The 21369-nt window shown below is 28.3% G+C and overlaps 1 protein-coding gene across 1 annotated transcript in view; it reads left to right on the top strand.

Annotated features, from left to right (window-relative positions):
- The first annotated feature begins 6112 nt into the window (after positions 1-6112).
- LOC119675420 (serine/threonine-protein kinase PAK 3-like) overlaps positions 6113-21369 on the top strand; it is a 32910-nt gene continuing 17653 nt past the window's right edge. The window contains exons 1-6 of the mRNA XM_038086618.1: positions 6113-6393; positions 12957-13153; positions 13209-13363; positions 20240-20405; positions 20469-21002; positions 21136-21365. Of these exons, the coding sequence (XP_037942546.1) occupies positions 6323-6393; positions 12957-13153; positions 13209-13363; positions 20240-20405; positions 20469-21002; positions 21136-21365 (1353 nt within the window). The 5' untranslated portion in view covers positions 6113-6322. The remainder of the gene's footprint in view (positions 6394-12956; positions 13154-13208; positions 13364-20239; positions 20406-20468; positions 21003-21135; positions 21366-21369) is intronic.

A 21369-nucleotide genomic window follows, 5' to 3' on the forward strand; every position in this document is an offset into this window, starting at 1 on the left:
GGAAGACTGTCTTGGGACACAATTGGGTTGGTGATGACTTGGCAGGCAACCTAAAGCTAAATGAGCTGCTTGCATTAACAAGAGATGTAGTTATGCGAACGGAAGCCACTCTAGTTTTAACTCAATAATGACATCCGAGAATAGAAGGACGAAAAAGGACCCAAGTAATTTCGTGGTCTACCTTGGCTAATCTTTCGCTTTAGTGGGGCCACTTGTTGGACGGTGCGCTGTCCCAACGTCCCACCATAAGTATATCAGACAAAAATCAAAAATTAAACTATTTGATAGTTGTGTGATATAATTAATGTCATTTGGATACTAAATCTACCACACTACACAAAAATCACAAAAATTAGAAATCTACATGGGTTACACATACCTTTAGTAAGTCTGCAACAAAAACCTATTACAAAAGATATTTGCAGACACAAGTACGGATAGGTAGGTGACATCGTATGGAAAAATAGCAGTAGTGTGCCTTATATGAAAATCTACTAATTGTCTGGATTTCTAATCACATGAGTGGCTGTACAGAACCTAAGAGTTTATTTATTTGTAATGGAAGATGCTATAACTACTTTCAAATACTTCGATCCATTCGATTCTACGAAATCCACTTTTACCAGATTGTATCAGGTTTCAAAAATGTTCAATAAAACAAATGTACGTTAATGGCTTAAAGTAAATCAAAAATAAATTCAATGTACCTAATATTATTCAACGCAGTTTAATTGAAATTAAGTGCCAATGGACAAATTATCGTTGCTTCTAAAATTTATAAAATACTGTGGCTATCAAAACAAGTACACATAAAATAAAAACAATTAAAATATGATTTGAAACTTGTTTTCTTCAAATAAATTTTTATAAAGTGATATAAATAAATATATAGAGAATATATGCATATGTACATATGTCCCTTCATTTTTTTTTACATTGCTTGTTTTCTTCAAGTAAATAAGCAAACATTTTCTTTCATTAATAAATTTTTACAAAAAATTGATCTGCTTAAAGCAGTAAAAATTAGCAACAATTTGCTTTGCCTAGTAAAGCCGTCATATAAACAATTATTACAAATCCATGTTGTGATCTTACTTTCTTTAACAGAATTGTATTAATTTCTGTTAAAATCATAATAACAAAATATACGGTGTGTAGAAAATGTGGATTGTGTTCATTGGACACCTAATGTTGGTATGCTTCAACGAAAGCTCTGAAATCTGTAAGAGCGAACTGCGACATCTTATAGAATTTATTATTTTTGATAAGAAAAATATAAAGAGTCACTTTTTATTTCGAAACAGAATCAATTCATTCTAAACACTGTTGAACTACAAACAAATGTTGAGAGCTTCTGCTCAAAGCTTACCATATACAAAAATATAATTCTATAAGATGTCGCAGTTCGCTCTTACACATTTAAGCTTCATCAAGCTACAAATATAAATTTTTAGTGCTTCTCAATTTTAATGAATGTAAAGCTTACTCTTTTGTATACCAGGTTATTAAGCATGTATTTATCTCAATCATACTCTGCAGCAGTTTATCGTTGCCTATTAGATTATAGGGAATATACCAACTATTAGGATCTAGTTAGTCCAATAGGCCATTTCGATATTATTACAAACGCTCCGGTAACGGGACGATATTATGTAGTGTAATCCTTTACCGTTCTGATTTGCGACTAATCGTTTTTTTTAACAATTTCTCTCCCCAGATTGTTATTCTGTTTTAGCATGTAAATTGTAATTCATGCAACATCTGTTAAGTATGGAAAATACAAGTTTTGGTGTCATTCTAGACATTCTTCTAAATTGACTTTGGATCACTTACGGAGTCCTATTTTATGACCGCTCAACGAGCTTAGGAAGTAAAGTGTTATTGTATAATAATACAACGCACAAAAATCTAATAATTCTAATTCCAAATAAAGAATATTCGATTTGGCCTAAATATTTAATAGTCACCTAATTCTAGTTTTCTAGATCAACACATTTCAGATGCGAAAGAAGTGTTGAAAGGAAGACAATTATGGGTTCCAATCTTTAAATGGGACTAATCTACCCAATTAAATTCAAAAGATTACCAAAATCAAAAGAAAATGATATTATAATAGCAACGATTTTCATTTGCTCAGTTTCAACACCTTTGAAAATAAGTGATAACTTAATAAGTTAAGTTTTTTTAATAACCCTGTCAAAACTCCTTATCACATTTACATGCTTTTTTATATAAACTTCTTACCTCTTTTTGGGATGTAAAGAAATTACTTTTCAGTCCAATCAGAAGCTGACAGTGCAGGAGTCTTAGTTGTGCATCAGACACAGACTTAAAGCTTTGTTATATAAAATTGAATCAGACAATAATCACTTCATATCCATACATAGTATCTATAAACTTTTTAAAAATGTGCAACAAATAAAAAAAATTTGTGGAAACCATCGATGCAAATTATTTCTTATATGAGGCAGTTAACGGTTTTTTTCCACAAAAAAAATCACATATTTTTGCACTACGCACATTGTTTATTTCGATTTAATAATTAAAATAATCATACACAGAACTTGTAAATATTAATCCGGACTTTTGAAGAAAATATAATAACAAATTGGAAACTTACAATTGAAAAAAAAAACGTTCGCACTAATTTTATTAAGAATGTTCAAATTTTAAATGTCTACATTTATAAAACCAACAATAACAATTTCAAATATATATTTATCTCACTCTCTCTTCTAAAAGTACATACAAAAAATTTGAAATCAAAACGAAATATGTTTATCTCTTCTATTTATTGAAATGTGTTCAAAAATATTGCAAGATATATAATTTTTTTAATCCATGGAAAATTATTATACATCCAAACTTTGTATGTTTAAATGTATGAAATAAATTATCTGCATTTTCTCTTTTATATACAAACGAAATTTACTTTTTTGCTTATTTCATGTTTAAATTAATGAAATAAATTATCTGCACAAAAACAAAAAAAATTTGCTTTGCTTCTACTAGTTTAAAAATAATATCAACTATGTCCTTAGAAAATATATTTGAGTTACATCAATTCTTTATATTTTACTTTTTCTTAATTTAATAACATGAACTGCTTTACAAAACTTGTATTGTGGTTTACATTATTAAGAAAGTAAAAATACAAATACAAACATTTTATAAATATTTAAAACATTTTTAACTGTTATGTAACTATGATTAACAAAATTAACGTTTTAACTTTGTCTTTTAAAAATTAAATTAAAATTAAAAATCTAAAAACCTTGTCTTTGGTTATTATAATAAATTGATCATTTTTTAAATTTAAAAGTCACGAAAAACATGTTTTCTTAAGCAGTTTTTTCGCTTCTGTTATGTTAATAATTGTACTAATATATGAAATATACAAGCATGTAAATGTAATTATATTAAATGACGAGATCTTGATACGTTTCATAGCAGAGCCAAACACGATGATGTATGAGAATGTTTTATAAGACATCCTATAATGCATAGTTCAATCAGTTTTATTTATTGCAATTAATGAAAAAATTGCAGTTAACCAAAATAGCTGTTTAAAATAGCCAATTTAACTAATTACAATTAACGAACACGATAATGTTGTTTTGCTTTTATTTCGGAAAGTTAACAAAAATTGTTTTAAAAGTATATTTATTTGAGATAATGAAGGACAAGAAAACTATGACATTATTTCACAAACCTTTAAGTAGTTAATCAAAAAGACATTTAGGTATTATAAATTATATGAAAGCAAACAGCAAATACTTAAATTTAAAAAGAAAATAATTCGTTCGATGTAACTATTATTAACAAAATTAAAGTCAAAATTAAAACGTAAACAAATATGCAACTGTCAAAACAGCTGTTCATATTTTAAAGGTCCGATTAATACTTTCATTGAGCATTGACAGCGTGTGATTCTTATAAAATTCATGTGAGACCCTATATATTAATAAAAATAATTCAGTATTGCTATAAACCGACAACAGCAATTGCATAGAATTTATTGCCACTTATATTTCAGTTAATGCTATATATTGAAATGAAGGCCATTGAAATGAAGACATAAACCATTTTCATAAACGTTTGCTTACACATATGTTATAATAATTTAGAATCTTATTACAAAAATTTTATAATACAGTCAAACTTTCATAACTCGAAATATAATTTTGCAGAGAAAAACTTCGACTTATGTAGAATTTTTTTGTTATTGCATGTAATTTGCTTTCTGAACCCTGTTGCACTCTGTTTGGTTCGAGTTATGAAGTTCCGACTGTATTACACTGCACTAATTTTTTTATAGCTCATCCAAAAACATAAAAACATATTCGATTTATTTACAATCAAAAATTTACAATTAGTTGTTTCATTAAATTACTCTTTTAAAAACTAATTACCAATTTAATTATAAATTGGTAAGTAGTTCTACAACATATGCATCGAACACACTAAATATCCCCACTGTATTAATTTCATATTATAACACTGCGCTTCAACGTCGTATGAGTACTGGCGGCGCAAGTACAAACTGTCAATTATATGCCTTTTTCAGTTCTTAAAATCTGCTGCTTTTTCATACATACATTTCCAGTTCATTAGCACATGAACACTGGTTAAGTGCTATTGCATTTGCAATGCTAGTATGGAAATTTGTATGAAATGTGAAAAGAGAATTGTATAAAAAGTTTGTATTAATTTAAAAAATTAATTGCAATTTTGTGTTATATTTTTAATAGATTCTCGTATTTCAAGTGAATTTATTTTATTAAAGTGTATTTTAATTTAATATGTTTTGAGCGATCTATGCTTTTTTACTATTTCCATTATTTCAACAAAGCCGTTTTCCCATAACAAAAAAAATTCCAAAAAAAAATCCTGCAAATACAGGAAAAGTATTAATAATGAGTATAACCAATAATAAGTTTTTGTGTGCATTTAAATAATTATATTTAAAACAAAAAAATAATATTTGGAATATATAAAACGTGGAAAGAACGCCGCCATTGAGGCTCCAACAGCTGCTGTTTGCTACTGGAACGTGTACAACAGCAATAAATAATTGTTTAATTTAATATACAATTACAGCTTTCTAATCCCAACCGTAAGTATTTTATTTTGTCATTTACCATTTCTTCAAAAATTTTTATTTCTAAATGGAATTATTGCACATTGGTTGCGTTGCCTGAACCTCCTCCTGCTGTTCTTGCTTTGTGTTCGCAACGCATGACGAATTGATAAATTGATTTTTCCCTTTATTTTTAAGCTTTTAAATTTAAAATAAATAAGTTGGGAATATGCAATAAAGTGTAAACTAATGGATGTATTTTATTTATATGTTTATATGATGCTTAAAATTCTAATATATTTTCGAACGAAATGTTATTTATTCTAACTAGCATATTTGTATGGAAAGTTAGAAAAAATTTATACCTGCCATTAGAAGTATTTAAAAAAAATAATAATTTGCTTAAAATTTAATATCAATTTTGATGTGTTTAATATAATAATTAGAAAACATTTGCGTAATATTAAAGATATGAGGAGTTTTTACATATCTCGCATTAGTTTTGTATTTAACTTATTTAACCAATTTGTTTTCTAATATAATTTTTAAGGCAATAATTTAAACAAAACTAGTAATAACTCCTTATATTTTTCTTAAAATAATATTAACAAGAATTAATAAGCATTTTAGTAAAATCAAGCTCAAGACTTTTGGCTACAAACGGTTACGGCTTCTATCCCACTCGCATTGTTGTTGTTAGTTATACCATTTACAGGTTTCATACATCCGATATGTGGTTCCGGTCTTTAACAGCAAATATTGTGTAAAATAATAAAACATACACACATACAAATGTATGACAAAGTGTATAAATATAGGAAAGTAAAAAAAAATTACAACTACAGCAACAACAACAACAACAACAACACAACTAAAATGAAAACATTTCCGCCTTGAAGTGTGCCCTAAAAGTCAGCGACAATCTCACCGTCATAGAGGCAAACATTAAGAGCCATACAGACAAACAAACATACAGACAGACACAAACAAATATAACAACAGTTACAATTATATTTTATTTTATATTAAAAATACGTTTAAGAATACACAAATCCAAAATAGACAACAACAACAACACAACAGCAGCATAAACAACAAAACTATGTAGCACAGCATTGCTGGCTCTTGCACAATTTCTTGCATACTTGCAACCAAAGATTCTCCTACTCGTTATGGTTTAAGTTGCTGCTGCTGCACTAAAGTAATTTGCTCGTAAAGCTAAGCACTGCTAAAGATTTATATATGTATGTGCAAGGGGTTAACGGGAGGAATGTGTGTATAAGCACCTATTCCGTACTTGGCTGCTTGAGCAGGTATTCTTGATCTAGCATAAGTGCATGTGTGTAGTTTAGATATTCTGTAAGTGTTTTTCTTTCTGTTATTGCTACTAAAATTATTATTCTTAGCGTGTGTTTTTTTGCTTTTATTATTATTTTTTTTTAGCTAAAAAACTTATTGAGCGCATTATAGAAAATATTATATATACGTGTGATTATCGTGCTTATTTATTTGTATACATATATGTAGTTATGCTATTTGTACGTCATTTAGGATTTTCTTTTTTTTATATTTTAATTTGCAATTCACAATTTATAGTGTTGCCAAATACATAAAATATTTATACAATCTTAAGAGCGTTATGCTATGTTCAGACAGTCAAATTTGCTTAATTTTGTAAAAATGAAATTAAGTTAAATCGAAAGTGTTCATACTGCCCCAAATTAAGGTAATCATATGTTTTTCGTTTACAAGTCAAATGTTAAAAATTTTCCCATTTTCTCAATTTTATCGTTTGCTTGAAATTTATCTTACGCATAGTTGCATAGTCCCTTAATTTTAGCCTTTGTTTCAACGAAATTAAGGTCCTTTTTTCTTAATTTCGTTCTAACTTTAAAATTGAATTTTGTATGGAAAAAAACTACTTAATTTTGCTGAAACGAAAATAAAATTAAGATTTTTGCGAAATTAAAGTGTATCTGAACATAGTATTATATTATTATTGAATAAATTGCACACATTAATTTGACTATAATCAATTTCTAATGTGATTAGTTCTGCACTGGTGGGGCAAAATAGTTCTAATAAATTAAAAATGCGATACATTATTCATGTGATGAGTCGTTACCAGACTCTTTGCTTAGTGAACGAATGTAGCTATTTCCAATACTGTTAAGGATGTAGATGTCGCTACAAGTTAATCAAGATTTGTTCCATTTGAAAATAATACCAACTTAATTAGTGCTAATAAACCGCATAACGCATAGGGAAACCAAACCCGATGTAGAATTGTGCTGGAAAACAGTATAAATATAATATATTCTTACTGATAAAATAACGTGTAAGTTTAATTTTTTTCAGGTTACCGACCATTTTTGTCTCTATTCTTTCTCTCAACTGTGAAACAGAAAACTGTTATTTCATTTTATAAATCAGAACCACAGCACATATTTGTTATAGTTTTTTGAGAGTGAATAATGTAATAATCTAAGTTCTCAAAAATTCTACGTTTATCTGTAAAGAAAAATTTTATTATCCGTTTTCTTGAAATCAATATTTTCAAACAGTTTTAGTATTGACTTCACAACACTCGTGTCATCCAAGTTGTTAGGGCAAGTGTGATTGTACATATATTACTATTGTAATTAGTAGACGTACTATTACATCTATTTCGGTTTATCTCTATAAACATAAAGGGTTTAATTTTATTTGTAATAAAAAATATATATAAAGTTATGTAGCATATGTCCTTTTTCAAAAAATTTGAATGTATCAATTATGGGTACAAGTTTTTGAAAAACAAAGAATTAATTAATTAATTAATTAAGTTGCGAATCAGAATAAGTTTCACACAAAAACAAAGACTAAAAAATTAACTCAAAATAATGAGAAAATATGGCGGCGAGTCGTATAAAAACACAATTTAAAAAAAGGAATTGCTGTTCGTTTTTCATATATGTTTCAATGTTAGCTGTGACAATATGGTAAAAATCTTACACCATTAACTGGTGTTTTGTCTGCAGTTTTACCCATACCGTATATAAGTTCCTGAATGACCAACACATTTGAAGCAGTTAATAATAATCTGCCTTTGGCCAGTAAGGACAACTGTTTTCTAAATGTATGGGCTCACACTGTGCTTACACAAATTTTATTTTTATTTTTTAATTTTATTTTAACTATAATATTTATAAATCATAATTTAAAATCAAAACTTATTAAAAGTAATAGAAGTATAGAAGTATTATGTGTGTGTGACGTAGTTCACTAATCAGTAAAGTGATAAATGTCCCACATTTTAATACTTTCTCGGTAAAGTTATAATATTGAGCTGTCAAAGCAGATTTGTTTTCTTAACATACATAAAAACAAGGAAATGACGAGAAAAAGTGGAAAAAGCAATATTAAAATTAAAGTAAAAGCTCTATTCTTTAAACTCTTAAAATAAATTTTTGAGTTATTCAACTAATATCAAAAAAAAAAAACAATACATACAATTTTTTTTTTAACAACTAACTAAGCACGCCTGAAACCCCTTGTTTTTTTCTCTTCCTTAAATAATTACAACTCTTATAAATTAAAACATTCGAATAGAATAGAAATATATATAGGGTCTCCATCTTTTGTGCTTCTATCCAACTCTAACTAAACAAACGACACTCTGCTTTTCGAATGAAACCCAAAATGTCAGCTGTTGAGGACATCTTCACATTAGTCGGGAATAGACCAAGAGTAATCTCTTACTGATCAAGATCAAGGTGGGACAGTGATTCCACCTTGGAGACTCCACGTCTCCAAGCAGAGCCAACATTCTGTTTCTTTAGATACACCTGTTTTATTAAAATGATAACTCTTTACAAGAAATTAATAAACTGATTGCTGCTGGACTATCTGTATATTACAAATATGTGGGTTTTTCAATGCTTTAGCACTTTCAGATATTTCAAAGATTATCTGAGAAAGTATCACGTTGTTTTTACATGTCAGTTGCTGTGATATATCACAGTAGTCTACCAAATGTCTAATCGAAAACCTTACAGAGACTAATAACTTAATTGTTGCTTATCTATCTGTGTAGATACAAATAATTTGGGTACATTTTAACCATTTAATTCTTTCGAATATGCAGTTATTTGAATCTAATTTTGTTACTCATTGAATGTTCACTGTTCACAAGTTCTAAATTCAAATAAGTTGCAAATAAGTTAATGATCAACAAAATAAAATCATAAATGGGGAATCGTCATACTCGTTTTTTCTTTTACGTTTGTAAAAAATAAAAAACATTTCTTCTACTTTTCAAATCGATATTCCAAGAACAAAATTATATCGACAAAATGGTGACCTTTCACGATTTGTGCCGTCAAATCGTAATCATACGAAATATATTTAAAAATGTTTAATATAGAAATAAATTAATTGTTAAAAATAAAATTTTTAAAGTCTCAATAATTTGGAATTAAATCAAATAAAATATTTGAAAAGATTGGCAACTCTCTTTTATGCCGGCATCAATCACTTATCATTCCTTCATTTCTAATTATTACTTATTGTTACTTATTTATTATTTATGTATTTAAATATGTTTAATATAGAAATAAATTAATTGTTAAAAACAAAATTTTAATAGTGTCAATAAGTTGAAATTGAATCAAATAAAATATTTAAAACGATTGGCAACTCTCTTTTATGCCGGCACCAATCACCCATTCATTCATTCATTTCTATTTATTACATTTTTACTTATTAGTTTTGTTGCTGTGTTCTCATTCTTGTGGTTGTTGTTGTTGTAGTTGTATTATGTGTTTTCAATTACTGCTGCACAACGTACAAGTATTTGTCTGCCACTGATAATATGAATCATAGCTGACTGACTGGCTTATGCCTTAAGAATTTTACATGCTCTGCTCGTATTTGCCCTGCCCCTGGCAAGTTCAATGCGTTCATTCTTGTCTTTAGTTTTGTTTAGTTTTTTTTTTTACTTTGCATTTTACATTGCATTCAAATTTTTACTGATTAGAGGGTATACATGTACGTACATATAAATGTGTGCATTTATTAATAAAATTAATCATAATTATTTCACTGTTATTTTTTGTGTTAAATGAATAATTACACAAATTGTTAACATACATAATAAAAAAAAGTATTATTTGTTATCCGCTTGTGTTCCGCTAAACAGCCAACCCGCCTATTTTTCAACTTTGCTGCCACTTCCTTCTTAGCTTTCTTATCGGCACCAGTGCAAAGTTAAGCGGTAAGCGTAAAGTGCTCACATTTATTTTCTTTGCTCTCGTCTCCTCTCCTCGTATGTTTGCTTAGTTTTCTACATTTAAGTGTGCTTCTTCAAAAATTTTATTTTTATCAGAAGTAGAACGATTATTAGAAGAAATAATTTTTGAAAAATTATTAAGAGAGGCAATTGTGCGGACGGTGGGCATTATCGCAGGCCAGCAATGTGACAGTGACACTCAAAAGCCGGCGCGGTCTATAACATCGATTTTACTTGACCGGTGTGTGATTTTTAAGCAGCCGCAAATCTACGAGTAAACATAGTACCAATTCTATAAGTCTGTTTGTGTTTGGATGTCCATACATTTTTTTTAAAAGCACACCACATACAAGTACATATACATGAGTACATAAATAAATATTTATTTGATTTATTTTGATGTGTTTTTCTAAAGACTTTTTTATAGAAGAAAAAATTATTTTATTAAAACTGATTTGTGTGGGTTGTGTACGTTACTTATGTCAGAAGTGCTTAATTTATTTAATTAATTCCACAGAAAAAACTATACATAAATGAAATATAAAATATGTTATATATAATGCATATGTTTTTTTATTATCTAATCAATTATGTAGAACAAGTTCGTGCAGTGACCGCATCAAATCATATCTGGATGTGGGCCTGCATAAAGATATTCTCTGATGCGAGTTGCCAATAAATGTTTGCAAAAAAATATTTAATATACTGTAAATGTACATATGATCGTTTAGAAGACTGAATTGTAAAAACATAAATTTAAAATTCTATGAACTTATCCTTAACTATAACATCACAAGAAAACGTTGACTTTGATTTTATGATATCATTTTTCTATATTAAACATATATTCTTTTATAGAAGTTTAAAAAAATATATAACAGTCATATCCATTCATACTGATGTTAAAGTTAACGTATAATTGCTGACTTCCCATTGGTTCAAGAGTACAGCTACGGGTCTGCATACACAGAATTATGGCTTAAGGATTAATTTTTATGTGTCAGTTTTCTTAAAGTGTCAGCTTAAGGTCACACTAAATGAATTATGCAGATTCAACTTTTTCAACCATCAAGAGATTGGACAACTAATTGTTAAAAATTATTTAAACTGCGCTAAAAATGTTGTAAAATCCAGTGTAATAGACACAATGTCAATTTCCTTGTCAAGCCCATTTGACAACAGATTAAAGTAGTCATTTATTTCCAGTAACATTTTTCACTAATTCGACTATATGCCAATATTGCTTATTTTTCCAAAATATTGATGTCTAAATTTGTAATTTGTTTGTGTAATGAACGAGTATAGTTGTTATTGTCGGTTTTATGTAAATTTTTCAACTTTATAGCTCGATTCCCAATAGAAATATGTTTTGTAGTAGATTTACTTACAGGTCATTGTATTTTAGGTAACCATGCTAGGAGACTGAATCTCCCTTTCAACCATACCTGCCGCAGTTGCAAAGAGCACGTTGTAAGTGCCTCCCATCTGCTTTACTTCTGTCCAAAACATGCGCGGCGCAGCCTTATCGCTGTAAGGGCTTTCTTTTGGGGATCTTGGCGAACCGCAAGACCCCTTTGAATAGTTTAGCCAAAGGTTCTAAGTGGTGCTAATCTTGAGTTTCTTCCAACAAAGTTTTAAATTAGTGTACATGAGGTATTTCACGACGTAGTCAATTCCTATATCTCAAAGTATGTTATAACTGTTATTTTGATATACCTACTATGAACCGTTTTGGATGATCATTATTTTCTGACAATCGTTTTTGTTCACATTAAATAAGATATACCAGCTTGGAAACATTCTGTGAATGCATCTGTAGTATATGCTCTTGAGATGTATTTGTGGCATTGATCACTATTATATCTGAAGAAAAGTACGTGGTAGATGAGGGATTGTAAAAAATTGGTACATTCTGTGAGACTATACGAATACATATATTCAAATATATGTTTTTTTGTATTAATATTTGTCGTAAAATCAGCATTTCCTAATACATAGTTGTATGATGCATTGTTAATTCTGTGAACTTTAAAAAAATAAACGTTATTCTTCAAAATTAGTCAACAAATATATAATGAAAACGTTGAAGGTGACAACTTAGTAAAACACAAAGTTTTTATTATTTCAGCTCTCTATAATTAAATATTGTTTTATTAATGTTTTAATTTTATATTTTATCAATATGTTCTTGTTATTATCACACGAATAAGTCATTCAGAATGCGATCGAATTTTAAACCGTTCCTCATATAAGAATATATACTTTATAAATATATATAATATGTATATATGCGCTTTAATAAGATAAGAGGTTGACTATAAAATACTTTTGTAGCCTATATGATAAAATAAGCAATAATTTTGCAAAAATTCGTAATTACGTCACGCCGATGTGTCAATTAAGAAATATAATAGTAATAAATAAAAAATAGAACGGAAGAAAATGTATTGTATTTTTCGTGTAATAATTTAATAAATAGTTGTGAATTATTTTCCGTGATTGCACTTTGTTGTTATTGTACATATGTAGTTGCACACATACTTTCTAAATTTTTTATTTATTTCTTTCGAACATATTTTATTAAAAGTTTTTCTTTCTTTACTGCAGCAGCTACAGCGTAACTTTAAAAATTTTCCCAATCACACTGCAAACACACACTCAATACCCTGGAAAAATGTCGAGTGAAGAAGACAAACCTCCAGCTCCACCAGTGCGTTTAACAAGCAATCAACGTACCGATAGAGGTGGTTTCAATACAGGATCTGGAGATGGACCACCGGTTGATATGCGTCCTTTACCTAAGGGTACCTATTAGATTTTTTACTTAATTATTTACACATATGTTATATCTATTTATAGAGCCAGAGGATTCGGATCGAAAGAAAAAGACATTAAAAAATAAAATAAAAGGCTCCAAACCTTCGCACACAGATTCCAAACCTAATATATCCTATCCAACCAATTTCGAACACACGGTTCACGTTGGTTTTGATGCTATAACAGGAGAGTTTACGGTAAGAATTTTATTTAAATTATATACATAGTTTTTAAATTTAATATAATAATATTTTAAGTAGTTTTGATTTTCTACATATGTATATATATAATATATATGTTTTTCTTATTTTGCATACTTTTGTAAATAAATTTATTTGAGCTTTTTCAAATGGTATGTCGTAAAATGTCAAACTATTGATATATCGTTTTATTTGTGATTCCTTTTTAAGTTTGCTGAAATAATATTCTTTATTTTTATTTCCATTTAATTTGAAATGTAAACTTTCATTTTAAACAAATATTTTATCTCATGCATTCCAAATGTGACACTTACATTTTATACTAAATATAAACTATATAATCTTTTATATCTAAGTATAAATATTTGTTATCTCTTATTTAAACTTTTCTCTTATATTATTTAAAACATCAAAAGTAATTTATTAGACGCATTTTATAACTTACCTCTTGTAAAAACATTTTTTGTACTAAAATATCTTTTTTTTCTAATCTAACACATATTGATTTATACAAATACTCTTTATCAAAGCGATATTTATCAAAAATTACAAGGACACTGCAGCAAATTCCCTTTGTTTATTAAACTAAAGTAAAACATATTTTTTTATTTAAATTGGTCACTTTAATAATCTCTGTGATGTGTTATAAAATTCAATATAAATTATAGGTTGAAGCATACTGTGCAAAATAGTGTTCTAAGTGCATCTGTATTCACTATAGTATTGGAGTTTGACCAAAACACTATCGGATCGATGAGGCAGATTATTACTAGTAGTAGAAATAGTGGTTACTATTATACTGTATCTTGAGTTGGTAGTGGTTGAAAGCACCTGGTCATTTGTAAAGATGAGAATCTGAATAGTAAATAGTGCGCACCTAAGTGAAGTTCAGAAAGTATTAAAAGTCATAGCTTATCTGATTTTGCTATTTTACTCAAAATAAAAAAGAGGAATGTCAATAGCTTGCAGTCAAAGAAGTAAACACAGGAACTTGGTTATGTTGGAGTAACTGCTTTGTGCGCCAAAGATCATCTAATTACAAATAATGACTCATTGTAATACCACAGAAATAGTTCGTACATCAGACCTGAAGAACCACCCCAAAAATAGAAATCCCAAACATCTACGGAGTACTTTTTAGAAGGCGTGAGTTTCCATTCAAGTAAAAGGGAACTAATCTGATATATCTATAAGCTTGGCTATATTTCTAATTTTAAAAGATGACGGACCTGAGAGCCCAAAGTTTTTGAATCTTCATTTAGCCAGACACATGAAGTGAAACCTCTCATAAGCAAAATCACAACCCCGACAAAAGGCGTTAGAGGGTAGACCAAGTGTTATTGCTTTGTTCTTAGAACGCTGTGACTTATCAGCAGCGATTATGTAGTACTGAGGTATTGTCCCTTTAGTTGAAGCTGCTGACTGGTAAAGAATAAGTAAAATAATAGCAGAATAGTCTCCGCTTTAGATACCACTTGTCAAAATTTACAGAAGAGCAAACATAAGCCTTCTACAAGCAATGCTATGCACCAATGCCTGATGAATTAGGTCATTTAAGATAGCTATGTTATTGATAGCAGTGTAATCCAAATAGATATTAAATATGTATAAAGTCCATTGTTACACATCATATATTAATTATACTATTTAACTCAAAAAATGTCTTCCGCTCAGATATGAAAACAATTCTAGCTCTATATGCTTTAGAAAGTTCTTTACAGTGCCACTTCAAAACAGTTATTGTTAAAACTAATTCGTAGGTTAAATAATTTGTTTGATAGATCTTGATAGATATTAAGATTTAACTACTCTTTGTTAGTCTAACTCTAACTCAGAACGATTTCTTGGTAATACTCTCCGCATATGTGACTTATATTAACCAAATAGAATGAACATATTTTCCACGAAAAACGTCCTAGTGAAATTTGTAAGAAAATATCTATCTAAAAGCTTAAAATAATTAAATAAATTTTCTGGTATGTTTTGTTTATGTACTTATTCATCAAACTATTGGTTAGTCTCTAACGTGTTCAATTTTTAATCTATGCACACCAATTTAAGAACTCTTTCAATATGACATTTATTATGAAGCCTAATGCGAACTTTCTTTTCTCACTGTTGAAAAAATTTCGTATTAATTACATTTATTTATTTTGTAAATAATCTCATATATAATTATAAAGAGTTAGCACATATATGCAGTATAATCAATATTATATGATATAAGAAGGATTGGGTACTTCATTAAAAAAGATAAAATCGAACGTTTAAACTTTTATTGCAAACATCTATTTCACCCGATTACGGGTACGAATTTTTTCTTAAAATCATGATAGTTTTAGCTTTAAAATATTACTTATATCACTTTTATATATAAAAGTGTATACTCCTTCTTTTTCCATAATATTTATTATAAATTATATGGAAATTATATATATAAATAAAAAAAAAACCTAACTAATGTCCTTTGTTGCCATTGCTGTGGTTCTTTATTCTATAATTCATTAACATATTCCTTGTCTTTTTTTTTGTTTTTTTTTTGACAGTAGGTGGAAGCATCGAAAGCCACCGTGTAAGACTTGAACTTACTAAATCACCTCTTAGGAGTGATTTGCACATCATTGTGAAAACTTCAATCCAGTAATCAGGGGAGACAGGAGGAAAATAGACTTAGTACCTAGCGAGCCAAATTTATCTAAGCCAATAGCAAGGACGTACATTAGGGAAATTGAGTTATAGAGAAAGGGGTAGGTTAGAGCAGATGAGACAGACAGGTATTGGGCAGGTTTAAAGCGCAAGGCTAGAACAAGATCTTCAGGGGGGGGTTAATAGGAATAGAGACGTCAGGGGGTAGGTCATGGAGCCGGAGGATTTACCTACTAGCGAGCGTCAAAAGGCACTCGTCAATGCGAGTGATCTTGGCATTGTCGTAAAGGACAGAGATGGAAGAAGACTGCAAACCAAATAGGGAAGGCGTAGGTGAGTCGTGGGCGAATAAGTTGCTTATAGCAGAGCAGCTTAACTTTGCATCTAAGCTGGTTGTGTCTTCTAGTGTGTTTTTGAACTAAATATGTCTGAACCGGACCTTACGGATGGAATATTATTACTCCTTATTATATTAATTATAATAAAATAATTTTAAATCATATAAATTTTATTTTAATATAAATCCATACTTACTTACCTGTTTGATCATAAAAACCCAGGGGGAGGGGGCCGCAGGTTGTTATTAGATATAATAATCCATATCTAATTAAAAAATCTGTTTGTCTTATAGCAAGAAATCTATCTCGAATAGAAAATGGGTTAAGGGAATAGTGAAGAAATTTTAACAATTTTTATTTACATAAACTGAAATAAAATTCAGTTTATCCGAAAAATTAAAAAACCTTTTTATCCAAAAAGAGAGTGAGAGAGAGTAAACAGAGTTTTTAGTTTTTTTAATTATAATATACATATATAATAAACAATAAGTATTTTATTTTACATTCTTGATTTCGAACTCGTTTATATTATAACCGGAGGAAGAGAAGAATATTTTTATATAAAAGAGATATTTTTATTAGTTTGTACCACTAATAAGATATTATAGGGCTAGGCTAATAACTTTTTTAGTCAAGTGTACATAACTATTCTAATAATTGTTTTTCACTTTACTGTCACTCTTATTTTATAAACTCACAAAAACTAAAAATATCAATATTATTAAGTTGCTCACATATCTCGAAAAATGTAAATATATTTATGGTGTTTAAAGCAATTTTTTTATGAAAGTAACTATAAAATATCATACATTGGCACTAACTAATTAATTCATTTTCTTTTTTTTTTTGTTATTCATTGTATATATCCTTCAAAATATAAGATGACTAAAGTGGCCCTTTATGATGTTAAATGTGAATAAATCTTGATTCTATATTAAATTTAATCGTTTCTTGCAAGTTGAAATTAACATAGCACAATAATGTTGAAAAACAATAGTAGTTAAATAGTCATCACAACTATGTTTAAGGACATCATTAGAAACATCATGATAAAAATATTCAGTTATAGCTATCAATTTTACGAATAGGTTTTCGAATATTTTGATATGTGAGATTATGTAAATAAATAAGTAATATTTATTACGATTTGAATTGTGAAAAAAGCCTAATCATAATACTAGATTTACTACATTTAAGACGATTATTTAAGACAAGTATTTAATTTTTACATTGACTGTTTTGAATAAATAATAATAATTGCACAGACGCAGTTTAATTTTGTAGAACCTCGCAATTATGTTGTAAAAAACCTAATTAGAATATAGTTAGTTGTGATTTTAGGTGTTCCATTTATTATAATAAATCGATATAACCAGTTTGAATATTTATTTGAGAAAAATAATTATATTTCAATTTATTATCATAAATCAATGTCAGCTTGGTTTCACAAAGTTGTAGCTAAAAAAAATATCAATTATATTAGCTAATGTTGGAAACGGAAAAGGTACTTGGAAGAAAAAATGGAATAAACTAAAAGTGAGAAATCCGTTGATATCAAAACACATTTGGTGATATTGAATCAATTGAGATCGATTTAAACAAGTTCAAAAATTTGAATATTGTGTGAAATAAGTCAGTTCACTCCAGTGGTTCTTGTTCTTTCATGTTTATCTTTAAAGATATTGACACATATAAACAGTTAAGAGAGTGTTGACAGTCAAAAATTATTTACATTTGAAATTCTAGAGTAGAGGGGCATTTTATTGATAATATTTTATTGCTCTCTATTTGTATATCTCATACTCTACCATATACTGTTTCCTATTTTATTTTTTTTTTAATAATTTGTCATTTACTAATTTTATTAGGGAAATTTTGTCATTTAGTATATTTTTATTATTTGTATTTTTCTTTTCTTTTGTTTCAAGCTGCCAATGAAAGTAAGTATTAATCTTGCTTCATTCCGAACAAAGTTTAATAAAAACAATGAAAATATATTTTCTAATTAATATTAAAAACAAATGACATTTCTATAAATACACAGCAACTTATAATGCTTTGTTATCCTTTGAAACACTAGTTTTTATTTTATTAATTAATAGTAACATGTTTCTGACTTGTATAATTATAACCAAGAGCATATTTTATTTTTTATTTTTGAAATTGCTTCGTTTTCATAAGCTTTTAAACATTTATTTTTCTGCATTATATAAATAAATTTATAGACTTATAGCAGCACAGTATTACAGTTTTAGCTAAATTATAATAAGCGCATATAGACAAATAAAATCCTTCCAATGTATTCTAGATAATCGTCCACATATTAATTAGCTTTCAATAAATAAGAAATTGTTTATAATGAAACTAAGTTATATCCGCTTCATTAGCAGAAAAAAATCTTCAACATTTCTAACAAAATAATTAAAATAATTAATAAAAGTTTTTTAAAGTTCAAATTATATCGAATTCAAATCGAAAAATTTGTTCAGAACTGAACTAAATTAAAAATTAATTAATTACTTAAGTGTATAAATCAGGATTACAAAATACACTTACTCCTTTGTTACTGTTTCTTTAATTGTAAAAATGAATTAATAATTAATTGTTGTTTTAATTAAATTGTCAATTAATTTTAAATTAATTAATTGAATTATTAGCAAATTCTATTAATATTACTTGTGACCAAATTAGTTACTTACTTACATAAATATCTACATATACTCTTATCCAGTCAAGGCGCAAAGAGGGGTTTTGTAGAAACCTCGCAGTTAATAGAGAGTAAAAGTGCTCAGGTGCACTGACTCAACTCAACTAGCCTCAACATATATATACTCTTATACTTACATAATTACAAAAATATTAGACCAAATGTAATAAAATAATTTTGTTTCTATTAATGTATTTGTGTCAGCAAAAGCGGTGTAAAAGAAGAAGAAGAAGTACCATTATAAATGTCAAAGAAAATGATGTAGTCTTAAGATCATTCACTACCGTAATTAAGACGGTTTTCGAAAAGGATTAAAATTAAAAAGAAATAAATTAAATTTTCAAAAATTGAACTGAATTAAAATTAATTAATTAATTAACGGTAAGGTTTGTTACTATAAAGTGAACTTGTTTCTTTGTTATTATTTTTATAAAGTTTAAATATACAAAAATAAATAGGAAATAATAAATATAATACTCAATACTTACTTATATTTATATATGCGCATGCACGCACATATACAATACAACAATAGCGAAATAATAACAGAAACAATCAATATTTAAAGAAGAAGCTAAAGAACAATAAAAGTATTTCTTTTAGAAAACTCCATAAATCATTTTTAATTTTGATATTTTAAAATAAATAATAATTAGCTTTTATGAATCATTTTTAATCTTAAAATCACTTTCTGTACGGTTTTTAATATATCCGATATTCCGATATTTGGCACTAGATCTCTATGCACTTTCTATAATTTATAAAATTTAATTCTAATAGAAATATTCTAAATTTATAAAAATAAATAATAATTATAAAACAATATCTCTTCCGATATATAACACAAGTTTGTTAATAACAAATAATACTGATCTAAAACAATAGAACCTTTAGGTCTTCAGTTAAATAATCACCAATATTACCATCGCCCTATCGGTTGCAGTGAATTCTAATTTTTCGTTATGATCTAATCTAACATACCTAACCTTTATTAAATATTAGAAGAATAAATAATATATATTAAAGTGAAGAACTTGCTTATGAAAAATGAAGTTAAGCTAATATAGTTATTATAGTTCTGCGTAGCGCTTAGCTCTATTTACGAATCGTATTTATGTTTAGATAAAAAAATTTTTTAACAACAACAGAAATTTCACTTATACTCTATTTATTTGTTTACAGGGTATGCCAGAAGCATGGGCTCGCTTGCTTATGAATTCAAACATAAGCAAACAGGAACAAAAGAAAAATCCACAAGCTGTGTTAGATGTTCTCAAGTGGTATGATAATACAACCAAGCAGAGAGCAAGTTCAAAATACATGACAAATGCTATAACAACGCATTCTGGTAATATAACCGCACATATCTTTTTAATTATTTATATTGTGCATTATTAACGACTGTTTACAGGTTCTTCACTATCGCACGTTAGCAGCAGCAGTCCTAGTAGCACACCAACTGATTCAGAGTTACATGGTTCCAACAGTGGAGGTAATTTGATTGGTGTCAACATAAATAATCTTACTTTAGGCAATAATGCCAATAATATACCAGCAACTGGTGGCGTTGGTAGCCCTCATATCGGTAATAATTATGGAAATCATCATCATACCGCACTTAGTCAATCACATTCATATAATTTTGTTGGTGGCAATACAGCCTCCTCTTCATCACAACATTCGTCAGCCAATGAAGATGATATTTTAGGTACACCACAACCGCCACCACCGCCAGTTGCATCACGACCAGAACGCACGAAATCCATTTATACACGACCTATAGAAGAGGTAACACCAACGATACCGCCACCACCTGCTACAACACCTACAACACCACTGCATCAACAATTGCAGCAACAGCATCTTAACAATATAGCGCAACCACAATATAAAGCTCCAACAATAACAACAACCACAACTTTAGATAAGAACAAAAATAACGCAAGTAAATATCGTTTCTTATTATGTAGATTTTCTTTGTATTTTAATTGATATTTATACTAACGTTAATATTATTAATTATTGTATAACGTATTTTGCTAACAATAACGACAATTTTATTGTTGCATCGTCTGCAGCAGCAGCAACAGCATCATGTGTTGTCTCTGCGCCGCAACCGCATCCGCACGCTTTTAACGCCGCAGCAACTGCTGCAGCAGATTCCATTTGTACCATACCTAATATTACTACCACTACTAACTATGACACAACTAACTTCACTCTTACTACTACTACTACTACGACTACTACCACTACTAATAATTCTACTACTAGTATTCATTTGCAATTTATCGATTTTAATGCAACGACGA

The sequence above is a fragment of the Teleopsis dalmanni genome, chromosome 2 (genome assembly GCF_002237135.1).
Source record: "Teleopsis dalmanni isolate 2A chromosome 2, ASM223713v2, whole genome shotgun sequence".
NCBI lineage: Eukaryota > Metazoa > Arthropoda > Insecta > Diptera > Diopsidae > Teleopsis > Teleopsis dalmanni.